Source organism: Fusarium falciforme, chromosome 1 (assembly GCF_026873545.1).
Source record: "Fusarium falciforme chromosome 1, complete sequence".
NCBI lineage: Eukaryota > Fungi > Ascomycota > Sordariomycetes > Hypocreales > Nectriaceae > Fusarium > Fusarium falciforme.
This window is the reverse complement of record NC_070544.1, coordinates 5,017,041-5,039,112: the sequence shown is the minus strand read 5'-3', so window position 1 is coordinate 5,039,112 and position 22,072 is coordinate 5,017,041. Positions and strand designations below refer to the sequence as shown.

Sequence of the window (22,072 nt, the reverse complement as noted above, 5' to 3'; positions counted from 1 at the left end):
TCTCTGATGGGTGGACGCCATTTCCCGACCTGCATTTGTGTGAGCGCCTGAGTTGCTAGTTTTTCAGTTCTCACCAACATTTGTGATTGGCGAGTAAGCAACTTACCCTGCACTTCTTGTCAATCTCGCGCCAACAGAGGCAGTTCAAGACATTATCAATAATATGAATATCGATAAATAATTATCGACTGGTGTACTCATGAATTGTCAAGATGACATTCCTGGCTTGTGTGGCTACCTACCTTGCAGCTATGTGCTTCTCATCATCCGCATGCTACCTTAACCCCTCAAATGCTAAAAAAGACCTTGACTTCAACGTCATTGCTCCATCGACTTTCAAGGCCCATTTCCTTCCACGCCTTGCCAATGTCGATCTCGAGAACATGGTCGTCGGCTTTCGAAATGGCCACCGTATGCACTGGGATGACCTTTTCCTGAATCGTGATCAAAAAGTCGCCATCAATCGTCATGGCAGGAAGAGAAGATACATAGACACCTAACATCATTCATCAGTATCCCACTCACGAAAGACGGGTCTACAAAAACTCACCAAGCACTCCGAATGCCTTGACTCGCGTGTCAAGCATAACGCGGCCGTTCTCACGCTCCTCAACACCGCTCATAAATATTGCTGCGGCGCCAGCCATCTTACCCAGCAATCCGAGATTCGCGATCAACATGTCACCATGTTTCTTGCTAGATAGACTCGTCAAAGGAAAGGCGGAGAAGATTTCATATCCTCGGACAGGCAATGAGCCAGTGAGCAAAGAGCCCGGGTCCTTGATGGTGACTGGCCGAGACACCCTGCCTGTAGTATGAGCGCGAACCACGTACTGAATACGGGGATCAGCTCCTGGAAAGATTGATAGCGGAATCAGATCGGTTAATGGCCGTGACGAGACGTTGAATATTGCCAGGATAGGGTTGCCAGTTTGCGAAGCCCCTGTTGATATAGTTAGCCAATGCCGACATGATGAGGAGCATGTCCACTTACCATGATAACTTCCCACCTTCAACAGGGAGTCATCATCATATCCCATATAAGGGTACACTGTCTTCCCCAAGACGCCCGGCCTAAAGATCACCGTCTTGCCCCGCGGAGTGAGGCCAGTCATCTGGTCGATAAGATCCATGTCATGTTCACCTGGGACATCTGTGATGTAGATGGGGCCTCCACTGACACAACGAGCTGCGGCGTGGAAGCCAGAATACTCGTGCACAGTCTGGAACATATCCCAGTCAGGAAGTACGTTGAGGTACTTCATGAATATGCTGTTATGGGCGTTTGTCCACACGTGCCAGGGATGAGAGGCTGGGATCTCGGGGAAGAAGTCGTCCGAGTTGCGCACCAAGATGGTCGGTCGGTTCGTAGGCATCTGAGAGTGAAATAAAGCCTGTGGGAATTGAGACATACAAGATATCGCCTTGGCGCTAAAATGCCGGAGAGTTGCAATGGTCCATGTGTCAAGATACTTGTTGATGAGATCACGGCGAGAAGAAGCGCCGACCCATGTGTCCAGCATGAATTGGGCGTCTGTCTTGACAGCATCAATCCCACAGTCCACGAGAAACTTGTAAAAGTCATTATAGAACCTCGAGACATCCTCTTCAGCGACAACCGTAATCTTACCACCAAGGGGTAGGTTACGACGGTCAGCATCCTCACGGACAACCTCAATGGTCTTGTATGTCTTTGCAATCTTGCCGTCTGGGGCGATGCCGCCCCAATATCCGAGGAGGGCGTGCCAGACAGCAATGTGCTGGATATGGGGGTGTTTCTCTCGAATATGGGAGACTGTTGCCTTTAACCCCTTGGGGAATCCCTCAGGCTCTGCCTCAAAGTCTTTCCACCCGTACTGAAACTGGCTTGGGCCACGGTAGTCAATCGATTGCCAATTATCATCGATAATGAGACTCGAGACGTTAATGTTGTTGTCGGACAATTTGTCTATGGCATCGAATATCTTCTGATCTGTAAGTCGCTGTCCGATGGCATTCCATGTACCTGCTCGATGTCAGATCAGGGACTTTAATCTTGGCAATGGGGGACATACAGAAGCCCAGTCCATCAAACCAATACTCAAGCCACTCTGGCTTGAAATCGCTGGCCAGGCTAGACAGTTGCTGCTCGTGTTCAACATTGGCCTGTGCTGCTTGGGATACCAGGTTTCTAGCATGGTACATGACAGCAGCAACTGCGCACTCGAAATCCTCTCCTTCTGAGACGAGTATCGTGGCTTTCTCTTCCGAGAGCCCATCGTTCCGAGCCTATGTCAATCAGCAATTGATCATCGGCAGGTCTTATATCAGAAACTCACATGAACCTGAAGTTGGTCCTTGGACCCTTGTCGAAAGACTGGCAAGACATGGTTGAGGCCACTAACTGCAAGGAAGACAAGGTTTTTGCCTTGGGGGCTTAGGAAACAACAGAGAATTCCGTCCTTGTCAAGGGAAAATTGCGCCTTTCCATGACGAGGGGCTAGCCAAGGTGACCAAAGTCGCACAAGGGCAAACCACCTGCTTCATGTCAGACGAGATGATTGGTACGGATGATAACGCCTGCCCGTGTACAGCGTCATCTTCCTTGTCTCACTCACCTCACGAAAGATCCCCATGGAGTTCCGATAGCAATGTCTCTATAGCTGGAATCGTCTCCCTTGGCTGGCAGGATCACAGTTTCGAGTGACCAGAGGGATGTCCTGGGTGACTGGCTTAGGCATGACCTGATGACCCAGTCTCCAGAATTGAGATCAGGTATAATATCAGATAGATTGTCAGATGAGACCCCAGCGGCTGCACTGACGATTAGGCCATCATCTAGACCTTGTTCATCGCGTATCCACCTCCAGTCGACATCTGGACTATGCCGAAACTTGAGAGTAAACCGCACTGAGGTGTCAAAGGAAAGAGATGATGTAAAATGGAAGCGAGACACAGATTCGGGTATAGACTGTAAAGTTTGAGGGGCTAAAGCGTCTTCAAGGGGGCACAGATGGGCATCTTTCCAGTCTGAGCCATCTAGTGAATGCCACAGAGATATCTCCCAAGCTTCAGTGGCTCGAGACTTGGGTATTTCCAGAACAGCAGACAAGGTGATATCTTGGCCTTGGACTGGAGTTACTTGTCCCAATGGCGGGTAACTCTGGAGAACTGCCTTCATGCTTTCAGGGACCGGAGGAGGAGCAGGTTTCTGCTTGGCGATGTAGACAGCTTGAAAGACTTGGCCAAAGTCGTAGTTGTCAGAGGGCATTGCAAGGGACAGGAAGAACGAGAACAAGAACAAGAACAAGGAAGCAGGTTTGAGTAAGTATAGGTTTATTAGAGAGGTTGGACTTGAGCCTCGAAGGTGTCGTACAGGACGATTCGTTTCTGCTTGCAATGATACCACAATCACATCAACAATTCGATGTTGATGCTCTGCGTTCGTGTGTACTTGGAACTGCCCGCCCTGGCAAGGACGAAAACAGACAGGCGTGCTGATGAGTGGCGGTTCGGTGGAGTCGGCACCGGTTAGTAATCGGTAGCTCCCATTGGACAGTGCCTTCCTTCCGGGTCGCTCTGATTCGGAGACGGTCGGAATGACTAAGCGCTCCGCCTAATTGCTCAGGCTGCAAATTATCTCAGGAAAGCTTCTAGCCGAGCCAGATCGAAAGATTTCATCAAACCACTCAATTCAGCGTTGACCCTCCAAACCTCCGTCATGGCGTCCCGGAGACTAGCTTTGAACCTCTCCCGAGGTCTGCGAAACCGTGCTGGTCTTTCGGCCGCCGCTCCCTTGACACGAGGCTTTGCCACGCCCTCGACCGTCGGCAAGACTCAGACCACAACTCTTCGCAATGGATTGACCGTGAGCACCGTCTACCGAGGCCAATTGGCCTCGACACCCATCTAGGAATGCCTTGCTGACCCGTATACCGCAGGTCGCGACCGAGCACTCCCCCTTTGCGCAAACCTCGACCGTCGGCGTGTGGATTGACGCTGGTTCCCGGGCTGAGACTGATGAGACCAATGGCACCGCGCACTTCCTCGAGCATCTCGCCTTCAAGGTTCGGCACCCCATCAATGGGTCCAGATCCATCACTAACAACACCACAGGGAACGGCCAAGCGTTCTCAGCAGCAATTGGAGCTGGAGATTGAGAACATGGGTGGCCACTTGAACGCCTACACCTCGGTCAGTCGGATGAAGGGATACACAATTTCACGAGGCTAACGACCATCCAGCGCGAGAACACCGTCTACTTCGCCAAGGCCTTCAACTCTGACGTCCCCCAGTGCGTCGACATCCTCTCCGACATTCTCCAGAACTCCCTGCTCGAGCAGTCCGCCATTGAGCGCGAGCGCGACGTTATCCTCCGAGAGTCCGAGGAGGTTGAGAAGCAGGTCGAGGAGGTTGTCTTTGACCACCTCCACGCCACTGCCTTCCAGCACCAGCCTCTTGGCCGCACCATCCTCGGCCCCCGCCAGAACATCCGCGACATTACCCGAACCGAGCTCGTCAACTACATCAAGAACAACTACACTGCTGACCGCATGGTTCTTGTCGGTGCTGGCGGTATCCCCCACGAGCAGCTCGTCGAGCTCGCTGAGAAGCACTTCAGCGGCCTCCCCAGCAGCGGCCCCAAGAACAGCGCCTACCTGCTCTCCAAGCAGAAGGCTGACTTCATGGGTTCCGATGTCCGTGTCCGTGATGACGCCATGCCCACTGCCAACATCGCTCTGGCCGTTGAGGGTGTCAGCTGGAACTCGGAGGACTACTTCACTGCCCTCGTTGCCCAGGCTATCGTCGGCAACTACGACAAGGCTGTTGGCCAGGCTCCCCACCAGGGCAGCAAGCTCAGCGGCTGGGTCCACAAGCATGATATCGCCAACAGCTTCATGAGCTTCTCCACCAGCTACAGCGACACTGGGTAAGTCTGATGTGTGTGACGTTTATGCTTCTATGACTAACCAATCTCAAGTCTCTGGGGTATCTACCTCGTCTCCGACAAGCCTGACCGAGTCGACGACCTTGTCCACTTCGCCATCCGCGAGTGGATGCGTCTCTGCACCAACGTCAGCGGTGCTGAGACTGAGCGTGCTAAGGCTCAGCTCAAGGCTTCCATCCTCCTGTCCCTCGACGGCACCACTGCCGTTGCCGAGGACATTGGCCGACAGCTCGTCACCACTGGCCGCCGCATGGCTCCCGGCGAGATCGAGCGCAAGATTGACGCCATCACTGAGAAGGATATCATGGACTTTGCTAACCGAAAACTCTGGGACCGGGATATCGCCGTCAGCGCGGTGGGTACCATTGAGGGTCTCTTCGACTACCAGAGACTCCGCAACACCATGAAGCCCAAGTTTTAAGGTAGAAAGGGCCAGTCAGGTTTGCGAAAATCGAGACCCGGGTATAGAGTGTATGAGATACCGTTTACAGGCCTAGTGTACCATAAGATTTCCTCTGTTCATACTAGGTAACGTGGAGTTGTGATAATTGTGTCTTGATTCTGAATGCCACCCCGTAGCTTCATTGTGAAGTTTCCATTTCCCATTTTTGCAGTGACGTCCCTGCCAGCAGAAACCTCCGTTCATGCCGGTATCGGTGGTCTAGAGGTACAAGGAACCACACCACAAACAGTAATAACACCTCGAGCCGAGACAAGGGTACTCATGATGATGTGAGCAACAGGCCCATGGCTTGGCAATGCAGGGTTAGGAACAGAACGTCTTGTGAGCTTGGCTCTGGTCGGTATTGACAAGGGACTGCATCTAGTAGGTAGATACTGAGCAAGAGGGAAGGACTTGGATTATCGTCTTAGTATACCTAGACAATGGTCTTGTCAACCTTGAGTTGTAATGTGAACGGGTAGGTAGAGTTGAACTAGACCTAGCAATGTAAATGACCGAGTTGGGAAATGTGTAAAACTGACGTTTGTACCAAGGCAGGGCCTGGAAGAGCTGGTATTGTTCATCAAGAACTTGACTTGGCTATTTCTTTGATGCTTTGGTCGGATACTCTCGGGAAGGCAGCAGAATCTGTGCGAGGCTTGTTGGGAGTTCGGGCTGAGATTGAGCGACGATGTGGTTGGTGTTGAGGTTGAAGACGAGAGCTTGTGTTGGAGATGATCCTTCTGGTGCTCTGGGATACATAGCGGGCAGATGTCTGCGCGACACGAGCGATGGATGCGGATGGGATCATAGTGATGAGCGTTGTTACGTAGTATGAGTTGGGAAAACACAAGGATTGAGTAGATGGTGACGAGGAAGAGAAATTCGAGAACTGGAAGGTTTCATTAAATAGCCACTGGTCGGTGTCGCTGCCTGATCCTTGATTGAGAGACATCTGAGCTGCAACTACCGTATTGTTGCGGTGTAGGCATATGACACGTTCACGAGGAAATGAGGATAAAGCTTGAGCCCAGGTCCGAGCCAACGGGCAACGGTTGCCCTCATAAAATAGGTATCTATAACCTACTGCCTTCCCTTGTCCTGAACGCCCTAAACACCGTTGACACCGTTCGCGTGTCCCGTTTTGCAAATGTCCTTGGGTTGACGAGGGAGCCACCTAGCTCTCCTCGGCCATCTCCTCGTCCACATCCTCACCAAACATATCCTCCACCGTGCCTCCCTCCACACCATCGCCGCCAATATCTTCCGGCTCGGGACCTTGGATGCCCTCCATGGCGTCGCCTCCCATATCCTCGTCGTCATCCGCCTCATCCCACATATCCTTCAAGCCCCAGCTCGTTCCACTAAGCACGAACCGCTCGCTTGGTAGTCGAACACCCCATTCGCTGGGTACAATCTTGGGAAGTGCCACCTTGTTCCGCTCGCGCGCCAGCTCTTGCATGTAGTCCTTGCTGATGCCACCACCTCCACTGCCCCCGCGGAACTGGTAGCTGAGGCGCGCTGCTATGGCGAGCTTCACGGCGTTGGCTGTTACTGCTGCGTCTCCCGCAGGCGCGGAGATTGCGCCCGAGTTCGCTGATGGCTTGGCACCCGCGTGAGTGACATAAGGGTCGCCGGAGAGGTGTAGTGCATCGTTAAGCACGGAAGAGGTATGGCGGTACGCAAAATCGAGGAGGAGGAGGGGCACGCGCTGCTCGTATGCGGTGACGCCCTGGGAGGTCAACAAGAGCTCGATGAGACGAGAGTCGCGAGGGCGAGGTGCCGAGCTCGATGGCGCAGGAGGAGGAGCGTTTTGTGAGGAGGTGGCAGGTTGGCTGGTAGTTGTGGTCTGGGTATTGGGAACGGTTTGCGAAGTGCCCGCTGAAGAGGCTGGGACCCCATTCGTCTGGGGTTGACTCGATGCCATGTTCGGTGGTGCTGCGATGCTTCAAATGAGAAGTGAGAAAGTGGCGATGCGACTGGCTGCGTGATGTCTAAGTTGATCGCGAGGCTAGCATTCGAGTGTCGCGCCGGCGCGATGCAATGGTCGCGCCCACAATTAGGCCAGCTTTCGCGATGGAATAAATATGGAAATAGATGAGGATGAGAGATTTTGGAATTCGGATAAGATGGGAGAAGAAAACAAGCGCCGGATTTGCAGGCTTGGCGCGTTTTAGGAAGTTTGGAAGATTCTCCCGTTTGATGGCCAGTCGTTTGATAGCTTCATGCGGCTGAGGTCGAGCGAGCAGTGCCTCGGATTTTATAATAATCCGAAAATACCCTGCAGTTGAAGCACAGACCACACCTTAATTTTTCATCCATTTGCGCAAGCCGGATTTCCTTCGCGGGAGTGGGAAGGAAGCGATGGAGGGGCAGGGGCGAAAAGACGGAAGGTGTGCCCCACCAGTTGCCGCCGATGCAGGACTCAGTCATCACTCACAACTTTTCTCGCGGGCGATCGGCCTTGACTCACTTATCTAGAACTTCCAATCAACAATTCGCGGCCATACCTTAACCTTTTTTCGTTTTTTGACATCAATTCCTCCTCTCGGGTCCTTGCAGTATGGAGACGACCCTCCCGTTGCCGTTCCTGGTCAGTGTAGCTGGTTCTGAGGGACAAGCTGCCGACAATGGCCTCACTTCTCAGGAGGTCTCTCTTCTTGGAGCTCCTTTCTATGAGACAGCTTCCAAGGATTGGGGCCGTCCAGTCGCCGGAACCATTGTCCACATGGACGCTACGAGCCTGAGCAGCCCTGACGACGTGGTTGCCCTCCTCGATGGCGGGGTACGAAAAGTGTTTGTCCCCTCCGAGAACGTTTCCGAGTACACAGAGTTTGGCGCAAGAGTTATCCCGACTGTGTGTAAACTTGATCTTTCCGCGGCTACGGAAAGTGGCCTGTTGATCAAGGACTTCGATACTTCCTCGAGTGAGCTCAGCAAGTTCATCGAGGAAGCCAGTGCCAGAAAGGTCAAGAACCTCTTCCTCAAGCCAACACCGGAGACTGCCCTGGAGAATTTTGTTGAGGTGGCTAAGAAATGCAACGCCATCCCGATTCTCCCCTCTACTGGTCTCACAACCGACAAAAATGACTCGACAAGACTGGTTTTGTCCAAAGTGATTGCGTCATACTGGAAGTCTGATCGACCTGACAGCCTTATCCCGACTGTGGTCACCGATGATGCTGGAATTGCTCTGGGTCTTGCTTACACGAGCGAGGAGAGCATTCTTGAGGCTTTGCGCACTCAGGCTGGAGTGTATCAGAGCCGGAAACGGGGACTTTGGGTCAAGGGACTCACCTCTGGCGACACTCAGGAGTTGCTGCGGATCGGCCTTGACTGTGACAATGATACTCTGAAGTTTGTTGTCAACCAGAAGGGTCGTTTCTGCCACCTTCAGCAGTTTGGATGCTTCGGTGATCTCAATGGTATTGCTGCGCTGGAGCAGACTCTCAAGTCTCGGAAACAGTCTGCCCCTGCCGGGTCTTATACTGCTCGTCTGTTCTCCGATGAGAAGCTACTTCGAGCCAAGATCATGGAGGAGGCTGAGGAGCTCTGCGACGGCACAACCAAGGAGAATATTGCCTTTGAAGCTGCCGACCTCATCTACTTTGCCCTGACCAAGGCCATTGGCGCCGGTGTCAGCCTGGCTGATATCGAGGCAAACCTCGATGCCAAGAGCCTCAAGGTGAAGAGGAGAGCCGGCAATGCCAAGGGTAAGTGGGCCGAAAAGGAAGGCATCAAGACTGAGGCCGCCCCTGCGAAGCCTACACCTCCACCTGCCGAGAAGCCTGCCGATGGTCGTATCGAGATGGAGAGAATCGACGCTTCCAAGATCTCTGAGGCTGAGCTCATCGAGAAGTTGAAGCGCCCCTCTCAGAAGTCCCCTGACGCCATTCTCAAGATCATCAAGCCCATCATTGAGGAGGTGCGGGCTGGTGGTGACAAGGCGGTGCTCTCATACACCCACAAGTTTGAGAAGGCAACTTCTTTGACGTCGCCTGTCCTCAAGGCTCCCTTCCCCAAGGAGCTGATGGATATTTCTCCTGAGACTATCAAGGCGATCGATATTTCTTTCGAGAACATCCGACGATTCCACTCTGCCCAGAATGAGGAGAAGACTCTGCAGGTCGAGACTATGCCAGGCGTTGTGTGCAGCCGTTTCTCTAGGCCCATTGAGAGAGTTGGTCTGTACATTCCCGGTGGAACCGCTGTCCTGCCCAGCACTGCACTGATGCTCGGTGTGCCCGCTATGGTGGCTGGCTGCAAGAAGATTGTCTTTGCCTCACCCCCTCGATCAGACGGCCGGATTACCCCCGAGATTGTCTACGTCGCCCACAAGGTTGGTGCTGAGAGCATCGTCTTGGCTGGAGGTGCCCAGGCTGTTGCTGCCTTGGCTTATGGCACTGAGAGCGTCACCAAGGTGGACAAGATCCTGGGGCCCGGCAACCAGTTTGTTACGGCAGCCAAGATGCACGTTAGCAACGATACCAACGCCGGCGTGGGTATCGATATGCCTGCTGGCCCATCCGAGGTTCTCGTGGTTGCTGACAAGGACGCCAACCCTGCCTTTGTTGCCTCTGATCTGCTCTCTCAAGCCGAACACGGTGTTGACAGCCAGGTCATCCTGCTTGCTGTCGACCTAAACGAGGAGCAGCTCAAGGCTATCGAGGACGAGGTTCACAAGCAAGCTCTGGCCCTCCCCCGAGTTGATATTGTTCGAGGCTCTATCGCTCACTCTGTTACCGTCCAGGTCAAGGATGTTGAGGAGGCTATGCGTATCAGCAACGAGTACGCCCCTGAGCATCTAATTCTGCAGCTCAAGGATGCCGAGAAGGTTGTCGACCAGGTTATGAACGCTGGGAGTGTGTTTATTGGTGCCTGGACCCCTGAAAGTGTTGGCGACTACTCTGCTGGTGTCAACCACTCGTTGCGTAAGTTTCAAAATGGCTCCTGAGTTTGTGACGCGTGACTGACTATTTTATAGCTACTTATGGCTTTGCCAAGCAGTACTCCGGCGTCAACCTGGGCTCGTTCCAGAAGCATATCACCAGCTCCAACCTTACCGCCGAAGGACTCAAGAACGTCGGCTCTGCTGTTATGCAGCTGGCCAAGGTTGAGGAGCTTGAGGCTCACAGACGGGCTGTCGAGATCCGTATCGAGCACATGAACCGACAGTAGAGAAGGAAGAGTAAAACTTAGAAGGAGATGGATGGGCGTGATTTCTTTTAGGATAGGGGCTGGGACATGGGAGTAGACTTGGCTTCAAAATGTTGACACTTGTGTATTGTTCGTAATGACTCGATCAGTTGATGATCTTGATGAGTGATGTCTTGTAGTTGGGCAACGATGTGCTCAACTGATATTCTAGCTGGATGTACAGCAAAGCTTTTATTCGCCTGCAGCAACGCAGAATGCCATGCTCTGATCACTCCAGATGCAAGAGATGCTCAACGCCGCGCTATGCCACCATAGATGTATGCCTGGTAATTCCATCATCGCCCCATTTCCATCTGTTCTCTGCACACGCCCCCTGAGACTGACGACTCTTTCTAAATGTAAGGAAAGCAAAAAAAAGGAAGAACGCCATGGATCCAGAAAACTCCTTACACTGTGTCGGGAGGAGCTGCTGCTACCCGAGTTCCCTGTTAACGATACTTAGCTTTCACTTCCGACTCTTTTATTTCTCCACGGAGAGATGACCAACCCCAGTGATGTGCTGGGCGAGGACGTCCTCTACGACGCTGGTCTTTCGCTTGTGTTGATGCTCAACGGCCGCTTTTTCGCCAGAGGCGTCCTCGCCCTCTTCTTTGTCTTCGTGACCCTCTTCACCGTCTTCATATACATCGTCTTCTTCATCATCGGCTTCTTCGAGGTCTTGTGCCATAGATGCTCTTAGACGCTCCTCGTCGACACTGCCACTCAAAACACTCTCTGCCTCTGCAAACTCGTCCATGGATGCGCGGGAAATATAGCTATCGGCGAGGCCTTCGCCAATTTCATCCATGTCCTCGTCATCTTCCTCTCCCTCTTCGTCATCGATGTCGTCTTCGTCTTCATCATCTTCTTCATCCACGTATACGGGAGCTTGCCGTCCTGGACGAACATCATCCTCGTCGCTCTCGCTCGCCGAAAAGTCGGCCATAGCGAGAGGATCATCTCGCCAGTACTTGAAATCTGTGTACTCTTCACCACCACCCTTGACCAGTGTGCTCACCGGAGGGAAATAGTGGTCGACGACTTCATTGATGTTGACGTAGCTCATCTTGAGCTTGTTAAGACTCAAAAGATCGAGAGAAACCTCTGAGTTGGAGTTGATTGTGAAAATCCTGTTTCTCGGTACATCGACAGTTCGATACGAGATCTGGTCAGTCAATCGGTTTCCGTAACCAGCGTAGAAGGGCGTACGGTCCGGGCCGTATAGGTTGCGAATATCTCGGAGAGTAGCCATCTTGAAGATATGGGGCTTGCGAAGGTAGATTTCTCGCCTTAGTGCTGCCATTGTTCGATCAGGAGAGAGAATAGTAGGCCCTGGGGGCATCTTGTAACCGTCTTGGACAATACCAGCAAGATATGCTCTTGTGGTATCAGACTGGCCGACTGATCGACTTGTGAGATACATGATGTTGTAGCCGTTGGCAGAGATATCACTATAGAGCTTGGCAACGCCCGAATGAGTCCAGTCACGGCCGATCATGTTCAGCACGTGTCCCAGAGCATCCGACTTGGTGATTGTACCGTCAATGTCGGAGATGACAACAGGTGTCTCGTGCTTCCAGAGATACATGTTTGCCGTGCATGTTGCTCGATTGACAGTAAAGGCCATGACGTTTGCTCCGGGTTGCAGGTTCAAGTCCTTGAGCTGCTGACTAGTAAGCCGTAAGGTCTTGGCATAGTTCCTGTTAGGATCTCCTGCGTGGCCCGAAGAGCCAGGCGGTGTCCGAGGAGGTGTCTGCAGATCCGCTGGACCAGCATCAGACTCGGATCGGCGATGGGAGGGAAGAGGCGCGGCAGTGGCATCGCTGCTGTCGCTCTGATATCCGGGATCCGAAACAGCATCGGCTGCCATATGCTGACGATGGGACTGCAGAGCCCCCTCGATCGTCTTGTTCATGGCAGCTTGCTTGGCGCTTTCGCTGCTATAGATCCACAGGTTTCCCTGCTCATCAAAGCCAAAGAGCGCGCCAATGTCATAGTTGCCATCCAGCTCCTCAGAGAGGATCTTGCGAGCGAGGATCTCGGCCCGGAGAATGTCCTCCTCATTGCTCTTGAACCCGGTCATGTCCAGCATGAGGTCGCCCGTGTCAGTGACTTTGCTGGGAATGTTGGCGGCAGAAAACTCCCTGGAGAGTGCCCTGGCACGCTCAAGGGCCTCCCTAGGGCCAAGAGGAGGTGGACTAAGGGACCGCTCAGAAGCAACATAGTCTCCATCAATGGAACTATTCCCGTCTCGATCATGACTCCGGGCGCTCTGGCGGAGGATATCGTCGCTGTGCGGTCGGGGTATGCTCGAAGACCAATCGCCGGATACTGGACGAGCGTTGCGTAGTTCAGGAGAGGTTGATGGCGTAATCATGCCTGCACAGGAGGTTAGTCGGTGTCACAGAATAAGCAAGGCCAGACACATACCATGCTCGTTCTGTTTGTTATAGAGAACGGCAGGAGACGGTCGACGAGGTTTGCTCTCGGAGGCATCGAGCTCAAAGGCTTCTGGCTCCTGTAAACCAGCTGCTGAAGCCTGCTCGGGATCCAGAGGTGGACTGCTCGCGGGGCTAGACGCAGGGGAGACGAGGGGTGATGTCTGTAGCGACTGGGGAATGTTGTCGGTGGTTTCGAAGACAAAGAAAGCCTCGCCGCCCTCGCCGAGCTTCATAGAATAGTTCTGCTTCACGCCATTGACCTTGAACTCGACCTTCTTATCCGACGGCCGCAGAAGAGAAAACTTTCCGAAGCGGACGTGGAACGGTGAGCAGAGCAGCGAGCCGTCTTCCTGCTCGACAACGATGACATCAATAGCGCCGCTGAGGGTGGCTGGATTGATCGAGTTCCATGCTGTCGAGACCGACTCGCTGAGGCCGCGCACGTACTGCATCTTGCCTCTGGCGGGCGGAAGATGTCGAAGCGCGCAAGTCCTTCTTCTCTCCCACGAGGCGAGGCTGGGTGCGAAACTGTAGCGGCTTGTCGCGGGGCCGACTCGACGACGATCCGAAGGGCGGTCGATCACAAGCTTCAAGAGGCGGAACGGAAACGGAACGGTACGGCAGAGTGAACGTTCGGTCGAGGTCAGAGAACAACCAGGAGCCTAAGCAACCTTTACCCGTACACGGAGGGAGGAAATAAGCGTACGGGATGTTTATCAAGAAGAGTTCAAGGCGGACGGAATGCGGATTGTTGGGGGACTGGGCAGTCGAATCGACGAGTCGGTCGAGGCGGGTTGAGCGCAACGGGAAGCGGGCGAGGTACCCGGTACAAAAAAGGACGCTTGCTGGTTGGTTGGGCGGGCCTTTCTTTTTTGCCGGTCAGGTGAATACGTCACCAGAGCTCAAAAGCAGCGTGTAAATGTGAATATGGAACAAAACCACAAACGAGTCTCGAGGGATCTTGAGAAAAAAAAATAAGACAAGAAATGATGACTGAAAATGATGACAACGAGGTGTGATCGAGTAAAAAAAGGGGGAGCGCATGGAGGCGTTTTGCTCCCGCGGCCGGTGCAGTAACAGGAAGCTCAGAATGACGAAGTTTCGCAGCGGCTGCCCGTCCTGGGCGTTGAGGGGCGTCTCGCCCAACATTGGGGGGCTGACAGGTCGTTGTAGAGGGTACAAGCCTCTACCGCGCAGGGGTCTAGACACCCATCGACGCCCCAGCAGAATCTATCACATGAATCTTTGAGGACAATGCGTGGGATAGCCTGACGGTTCTTTGTTTCACAAGCCATTCTCTATTTGAGAGTGGCATAATTTTGTAAATTGCTTTCTGTGTGTATTCGCTTGTTTAAACCAACCCAATGACAAGGAAGTACCAAGAACCTTGCGAAATAACGATATCCAATACATACCTACATCTTCGCTCGCCTGGTCAAGTCTGGACCTTCAACCATGACCAAAGAGTCCAATATCACGCTAATCGTTGTTCACCTTCTTAAAGCAAGAAATCCGCTTCTGCTAAACAACTGTCTTCTCATGCCATCAATATTTCTTGATTCAACACATTAAACCCTTTCCTAACAGAGTAGGGTATATTGGAGGTTTGAGCGCTGAGAACTAATAGCTGATCAGACGCCAAGGTTTCTAAACTTTGCTAAGAAAATTTGCAATTTGCCTTGTACATCTCATGCTCCCATTCTGACCCTGGCAAGGTGCCCCAAGCAGGGCTCCAGATGCTATCTCGAATCCAGTTCTCTCTCAGACTGTACCGGGCTAACCTATCACATCGTGATGGTGTCCGGGTTCGCGAAAGTCGAGCTCGTCCTTGATCCATTCGTACTCCTTGGAAAGCTGATATTCAAATTTGTGACCAGGACGAGACGCCCTTATATGACGGACTTTGGGAGCTGCCTCAAATATCTGCTTGAGTTGTTGAAGGCGCCATTGACGACACCCGACATCCTGTCCTGGTGTCTCAGCACGCATGGGCTTTTCATGCGCCCAGCGAGTTAAGACCGTCGTTGTCCTTCCCATGATGTATTCGTAGGCACATCCAAAGGCAGGACCTTCACCCCCCATGAACTCACCCAGTTTCATAGGGGAACGAAAGTCGGGCCAGGCGTCACCCCAGTTATGCCCCCAGATGCCCTGTTCCACCCAACGACTTCGGACAGCGTTCGCATATACATCCATCCAGCAGTCCCACGGCAGCGTCTGCTTCCGCCTGTATCTATTTCCTGCTAGTTGGTGGATGAGGCGCTTGCACTCACGGGCGACTTGGCTTTTGAACTGAGGTAAGGATCTTGACATGCCCGTTGGCCTAAAGACTTGTTCAAACTCGCGGGGGCTGGGGCTCCATCCATGGTTTCCTTTTTCTAATTGCTGTTCTTCAATAGCTGCTTTGTACCTTGCCAGAAACTCGTCAAGAATGTCATTTTTGAGACGCAAAGGATCTGCCTGCTTAGAAGGCTCACCCAGGGCAGTCAAGAACCAGTCTTGTCCAAAGTTCCTGTCTTGAGAATCAGGCCCAGGAATTAAATTTGCTTCATGGGGTTCATCGACATTCTCTCCGGCTGTGTTCTGCATGTTTAGATTGATAGGGGACATGTGTGCAAGTTGTAATTTTGTAGGTGTCAAATTGCAAATAAGTTACCATATTATTGCGGTTGGGAATTATCCTTACAAGATTACCTGGATTCTGATATATGTACATCTGACGACATAAAGATCAAGGCCTCAGTCAATCACTTTGAGGGATTCTCCATGCTACTTGCTGACTCAGTTATTACTTTGTGCGACTTATTCGGTGCTTCGTCTTGGCAACATTGCCTATTCACGAGCTCTATTTCGAGAGGTAGAGTGGTAATTGCGCCCATCCCAACAACTCAAGATTGGATGTTACCCTGAGCACAACTGTTCAGTCACATCCTTTATGTGACCCATGATGGGCGGTGACAATCTGATGAATTGAGTAAAGCCCATTTGGATTCTGAAACAAAATCACCATCAAAAGAGAAGTCTGGTATTTGGCTCGTCGCCACGACAATGGGAGCAACCCAAGTCAACAGGGACAGTGTGAATATTGGGTACACTTTTGCGATATCTAAACCAGTAAATCTATCAAGTTTGAGAATGTGCTTAATTTTCTTCTGTTTCAACCTAGTTCGCCTGGTATCCTATTTATCAGATACATCAGACACATTTTTCTGCTTGTCCTGTTTGGCCTCTCCTAATCGGGCAAGTCGGTTAACTTCTCGGACATTTTATATGCTTTTCGTCTGTGGTTTGTGCTCCTCACTGTTTATTTTACTCTCACTCTAGTTATACTCTTTGTTAGTTAGGTAGTGATTCATTTCCCACCAAGGTCAAATACTCATACATTCAGGTAAGATCAAAATGAGATACTATACAGTGCTAAGGTATGTAGATCCCCCTAAAAAAAAAAAAAAAGTCTTTTCTAGTACTTCAAAATAGTTTTAATATCTTATATGTGTATTTATGATAAAGGTCATAGTCTGATGAAGAGTGAGAGGTGCGTTGTCGTTCTTTGTTGTCGTTTATTTCTTCACTATCGTGTTACACACAACCAGTAAAACGGCGAATTTTTAATTGGAGACGTCGTCCTCTCCAACAACACTTGGCGTCTTGGCACTTTCTAGCGTTCTGTAGTAGGCGAGGAGCAATCGGAGAGATAGATCTCGATCACAGCCGCCATGTCAGTTCTTCACTCACCTCTGCCTCTGATTTCTCGTGATCCCGAGGCTTGTGCCTGAATGAGGGGCTGTATCTCGCAAGTACCGACTACTTTGAACTTGACGCCACAGGGCATCGGTGGAGATTACCGGGTCTCTATCCATTTTTTGCCCTTATTCTTGCTGGCTTTCGTATTTGACCTCGCTCTGCCGAGGTGATTTGATGTCATCGATCCATGTGTTTAAGGCCGGAGAAACCGACCACGCGTGCGTAACGCAGTGGATGAACAATGTGGGATATTGCCCGATTGCTGACTCGTTCCCCTTCTGACTGTAAATTAGTGACTGTTATTTACCCAATGTCGTCAGGCGCTGTGTCGAGCAATTCATGCTACCAAGCATCAGGGATCATGCGCTTGCTGTGTGGTTTGACAATCTCACATGTCTGGAGCCAGACGTTGGCATGATCGGTCCGTTGCACAAGACAAGGATGAGTGATGCCGAGTTGGGCAAAGCCCCGATGCATTTTGGGAAGCTTGGAAGAAGCCCTAGAAACCCTGGGAGCCGAAGAGGAGCGGACGCTAACGTGAGGCGATCTCCGGCTCTTGCTGCTGCCAAGCTGGATCTTGATTATGGGTAGGGAGCCTATTCGGCCGTGGCAAGGTAAGCTCCGGAGTTTTTTCCCCATGTGTTGGACGATGGGTATTATGGGAACTGGATATTGAGCTATAATTCATTTTGTACTGTAGTCTCTCTGCGCAGTTGCATCGGATAATTTTTACAACATTGTCAGTTGCCACATGCATCTTTACGCCTCGCAAACATTCCATGCTGGTCGGCAACTGGCATAAACCTTAACGTTAAATACCTACAGCCGATGACAGACGTGCGGCTTGTTCCTGTGACAGAAGGCATCGGCGGGTGGTTGGTTGCTGCAGAACACCCGTTGGACATGAAGCCCGTCTTCTGCCAACTGGAGATTCGCAACCGGAAACATCATCACTGACGTTTACAGACCAACTCCTTGACACTAGTGCGCGCCTCGTTTGTGAACTATTCCGGACCAAGCAGTCCATCGTCCGGGCGGTCCGATGATGGGCTTTGCATCACTGATAAAAGACGTGTAAGCAGCCAGCGCAGGTCATCTGAGGAGGCATCCATTCATCCATTGACAAGCGCTCCCTGCCCTGGCCGAATAAAAGTAAAACAGGCGCTGGCGACTACGAATGGGAATCGTGATGAAACAGCACCACAATCAGAGCACAGTGTCGCTGACACAGTCACATCCGCCTCGCCACGCCTATTTGTGCCAAATCGCTTGCGGCCGGTACAGTGCCCATATCCCCCGCCCGCACTTGGAGCCCTGCAGCCGACAATCTTACTGGACACCTCACGCTGTAGCAGGGAAAACCGCCTAACTGGAACCTGATCTCCACGCTCCACGCCCGCCTTTTTTCCTGCCCACTGGCATCTGCCGACCCGACCTTTGGATCCCACACGACACTCTCGACGCCCGGGTCCGTCTCCAAAGCATCAACATCCTCCAGGACCGGGACTGCGCTTGAGAACATGTCATGGGAGTTGTCCGTCTTAACCACTCTCATCCTCAGCGTCCTCGGCTTCTGGTGGGTCTATAGCCCTCGCGCCAGTTACCAGAAGGCCTTGCTCTACGCCCTGCTCTGCAGCCTCACCCTCCTCGTTGACCCTCGTCGCCTGCTCGAGCATATGTCCCCAGCGTCCATCGAGGCATTGCTAGATATCCGCATCCATGTTCTGCTGATACACCACTTCAAGATGGTTCTGACACTCGGTGCCGTCGTCTGGTGAGTTTTGCCCAACACGTCACCTCTCCCTCTGCCCCTCATGTCCCTCGGCAGATACATAGTTCCTCCTCTCTGCTTTGCTTGTGCTAACTGCTGTCTTCCCAATCCCAAGGCTGCTGCATCGCTCGTGGCAGACACTATGGAAACCCGTCCCTGACCTCATTAACATTCTCGGGGTCGACGTGCCTGAGCCTCCCGACGTGTCGCTTGCTGGCATTCGATCCGACGCCGCCACCCTGAGCTGGACTCGACCCAATAGCAACAGACCTGTGCAAAAGTACACTATTCAAGTCAATGGCGTTCATGGTGGGTGCTGGTGTATCTTCTTATTGCCTTGTCGTGGCCACTGACATGGCCCCCTATAGTCGGCGATTCGCCCGGAAACGAAGTTGCCATTACCGTTACAGGGCTCAAGCCCGACCATTTTTACAACATTCGAGTCGTAGCCGTCGGTCCGAACAACTTCCAGGCTGGAAGCCAGGTTCTTCGTCTGCGAACCTTCGGAAAGGATGGCAAACCTCAACTTGGCAACTCGCGCGTGCCCACAAGTTTCGCCAACAATGATCACCCCCACCCTAGACTTGGGGACGAAACCGACGATGCCGACTCGCAAAGGAAGCCACCCGTGCCCTCTGTTGAAGCGGCCCCCGTTCTCGATGGTAACAACGCGTCCACCTCCGATGTGAGCACGACTGCTCCTGGCCAGCGACGAAATACGGTCAATCGGCGACATTCGCCGTCCGTCGCGAGCCTGGATCAACCGCAAATCAGGGCGTCCACGTCAGATGGCCCGGAACTGTCTCTGGATGAACTTAACCGCCGATTTGAGTCTACGAGAAGGGAGGTTGACGAGATCGTTGCTCAGATCGCTAAAGAAGAATGCGAACTTCGACAGCAGGAAGAGGAGCTGAAGGCAGAGAAAGATGCCAAGAGACAAGCTCTGAGGGAAAAGGAAGACCAGACCGCACAGCTCAAATCCGGCGTGAGAACGTCTATGGAGCAGATGCGTGCTGCAGAGAAGGAGCGTGGGAGAAAGCGAGATCAGTTGAATGAAAAGGAGAAGAAGAAGTCCAAGGTTCGAGACAACATTGCCAAGCTCGAAAGCGAAGTTGAGAGGATGAAGAACGAGAGGGAGGGTTTTGATGCACAGAAGACGGAGCTGGAAGCCAACCGCGATAAGCAAGGTCAAGAGCTTGACGAGTCAAACGCGGAGCTTCAAGAGAAGTGTGCAGAATTGGAAGCCGAGCTGAAAGACAAGGGGAAGCAGCTTCAAGACCTTAAGGCTGCCCGGGAGCAACTCCCAGGGGGCAACGACGAGCAGTGGAAGGAGAACGATGCCCAAGTTCGAAAGGAGTGGGAAAGTAGGCGGAAAGAGTTGCACAGCCAGCTGGTTGCTGAGACTAAGAAGGGCCATCAGCTGGATATGCACATCAGGGCGTTGACGGAACAACTGGCAGCCCTTCAACACCAATCCGGCCTCGCCTACTACAACCAGGCAGATCCTGCGGCCCTGGAATATGAACCACCGTTGTCAACTCAGGACAAGCGGCATAGCGGGAACAGCAACTCTCTTTCCAACCTGAACCTGTCGTCTCCGCCCGGCCAATTCGCCATTCCCGAAGACAGCTTCCCCGTTTCGACTGGTTTCACCCGCGCAGGTTTTGGCCCAGGGTTGTTCATGGATATGACTGCTGATAACCCCGACGATCACCAGTCAGAATCGGACTTTAGATCAGCCGCCGGACCTCTGAGCCCTACCGCGCATGCCCTCCTCCCATCCGATATCTTTGACGAGCTTCTGGAGGACACCGAGTCGAGACCTCCACCTTCTCATTTCTTGCCTGAGGCTATCACAGCTGGCGAGGATGACCGCCCACAGTCTCCTGCCTCATCGGACGGCCGGTCACTGAATGTCTTTTCTAGTCCGCAGGGTTCATCGCACAACCTACCGTTCCCCCAATACACAGAGAGCGACGCCCAGTCACTGAATCTCCACGCATCCCCAACGGCACCCCCGGCAACTGGGCACAGACTGACAAGTTTGCTGTCTAACTTCCAGCGTAACAGAGCCCCGAAGCCATCCGACGAACTAGGACCTCTTTTTGGTACTCTTAAACCGGGCCAGAGCCAATCATTCCCTCAAAGTTTGGAAGACCACGAGATCTCAGGAGCCAAGCGCAGGATCAGCTTTAGCTGGATGAAGCCGCATGCGGGTCCAGAGTCGAGTCGAACTGCTGGGTCTGGCTCAAAGTCATTCTCGACTCGCCGGCTGAACCCTTTTGCTAGCAGTGCAGGAGCTCTCACTGGTGACAGAGACTCGCCAAACTCGCGCCCCGCATCGATAGCATCGACAGACCTTCCACGACCCTCTACGGACAGTGGTTCCATCTGGGGAGTACCAGGTGACTTCTCTTTGATTGCTAAGAACCGCATGTGGTCGGCCAATGAAGGGCGATGGCCTTCACGGAACCCTTCTCGTCGGCCATCAATTGGTGGATCTCCATCTAATCTAGAAACTTCCCTTGCATCTGCTGAGGATGAGATCTTGGATGTCGACGACTTGCTTAACCCCCAAACGTCACCTAGTCAAGTGGGTGTCATTGGTTCTCGTCCTCCGAGCCACAGAGCATCTATGAGCCAACGACTTAACCCGGCGGCGCCCACATTTATGGGTAGCATCTTTGGCGTTAGGGAGAAGGACTCTGGTGCCGAAAAAGAGAAGTCCAAGGGCAAGGAAAAAGAGCGACACCGGGACAAGTCTAAGGAAGGAAGATCGAAGAGCAAGGAGGCGCTCACACCATCGATCGAGGTGCCTCCTAGCCTAGACGACTCACCTTCAGACTCGCGAATGTCTCGAGATACGTTCTCGGTGCATACTCAGTTGTCAGTGTCGGAGTCCCACGAGTCTTTGAATCTCGACTCGACAGCTTCCAACTCGACGGATCATAATGCTCCTAGCCATAAGGATCCTGAGAATGTCGTCAAGAAGCTCTTTCGTAAGGGAAGCTCGAGTAAGTTTAGCTTGTCTTCAAGACTGGGCAAGGACTCGGGTCTCTTTAAGAAGGGGCCAGGCAGTGCTACTTTCTCGGAGAAGAACATGTCTGCGGAGCACCGGTCCAGCATTGGCGACTTGGATGAACTCGGCGAGGACTCAACTCCCCTTGGACGAGGCACTGAGAGTATGACGAGCAGTCCGTCGCTGGGGACAGGCAGCTTCCGCTCCAAGGACGCCAAGGAGAGCCGGATGAACGCATGGCGCTTCGGAATCAAGAAGAAGGGCAAGGACGCTCCTGCAAAAGAGAAGGAGAGCATGGATATCGAGAGACCTGCAGATACGGAGTAGGCAAAGTACTGTATGTGTACTGTTCAGTGGTTACAGTTCCATTGTCTAGTGAAGTAGCATTCATTGGAGGTGGACGCAGCAAAGTCATCGAATCAAAGAGTTGATAACAATCACACCTCACCTATTTTGGATTTTTCATATAATTCCCCTGAAGCGTTGGTTGGCCTCACCCGCCTTTTGACATTGGCATTTTGACGTTCAGGGG

General features: G+C 52.5%; 6 protein-coding genes across 6 annotated transcripts; 3 read left to right on the top strand and 3 right to left on the bottom strand.

Moving 5' to 3' along the window:
• Positions 1–287: 287 nt before the first annotated feature.
• On the bottom strand, positions 288–3,250 carry NCS54_00142800 (Hypothetical protein; the record flags this gene model as incomplete). Its single annotated transcript, XM_053147055.1, has 6 exons — positions 288–496; positions 551–943; positions 995–2,005; positions 2,055–2,268; positions 2,319–2,517; positions 2,598–3,250. The coding sequence occupies 6 exons, from the start codon at positions 3,248–3,250 to the stop codon at positions 288–290; spliced, it is 2,679 nt and encodes an 892-aa protein (XP_053003030.1).
• A 450-nt stretch (positions 3,251–3,700) lies between these two features.
• NCS54_00142700 (Mitochondrial-processing peptidase subunit beta) lies at positions 3,701–5,348 on the top strand (the record flags this gene model as incomplete). The annotated part of the gene is made up of 5 exons (XM_053147054.1): positions 3,701–3,847; positions 3,921–4,046; positions 4,096–4,173; positions 4,224–4,909; positions 4,961–5,348. 5 exons carry the CDS (start codon positions 3,701–3,703, stop codon positions 5,346–5,348), a joined length of 1,425 nt encoding a protein of 474 aa, XP_053003029.1.
• Positions 5,349–6,546: 1,198 nt separating this feature from the next.
• On the bottom strand, positions 6,547–7,296 carry NCS54_00142600 (Hypothetical protein; the record flags this gene model as incomplete). Its single annotated transcript, XM_053147053.1, has 1 exon — positions 6,547–7,296. The coding sequence occupies one exon, from the start codon at positions 7,294–7,296 to the stop codon at positions 6,547–6,549; it is 750 nt and encodes a 249-aa protein (XP_053003028.1).
• A 636-nt stretch (positions 7,297–7,932) lies between these two features.
• NCS54_00142500 (Histidine biosynthesis trifunctional protein) lies at positions 7,933–10,547 on the top strand (the record flags this gene model as incomplete). Its single annotated transcript, XM_053147052.1, has 2 exons — positions 7,933–10,300; positions 10,354–10,547. The coding sequence occupies 2 exons, from the start codon at positions 7,933–7,935 to the stop codon at positions 10,545–10,547; spliced, it is 2,562 nt and encodes an 853-aa protein (XP_053003027.1).
• A 425-nt stretch (positions 10,548–10,972) lies between these two features.
• NCS54_00142400 (LNS2 domain-containing protein) lies at positions 10,973–13,458 on the bottom strand (the record flags this gene model as incomplete). Its single annotated transcript, XM_053147051.1, has 3 exons — positions 10,973–11,011; positions 11,074–12,944; positions 12,996–13,458. The coding sequence occupies 3 exons, from the start codon at positions 13,456–13,458 to the stop codon at positions 10,973–10,975; spliced, it is 2,373 nt and encodes a 790-aa protein (XP_053003026.1).
• A 4,812-nt stretch (positions 13,459–18,270) lies between these two features.
• Positions 18,271–21,867, top strand: NCS54_00142300 (Fibronectin type-III domain-containing protein; the record flags this gene model as incomplete). Its single annotated transcript, XM_053147050.1, has 3 exons — positions 18,271–18,524; positions 18,637–18,830; positions 18,890–21,867. 3 exons carry the CDS (start codon positions 18,271–18,273, stop codon positions 21,865–21,867), a joined length of 3,426 nt encoding a protein of 1,141 aa, XP_053003025.1.
• Between the last annotated feature and the right edge of the window lie 205 nt (positions 21,868–22,072).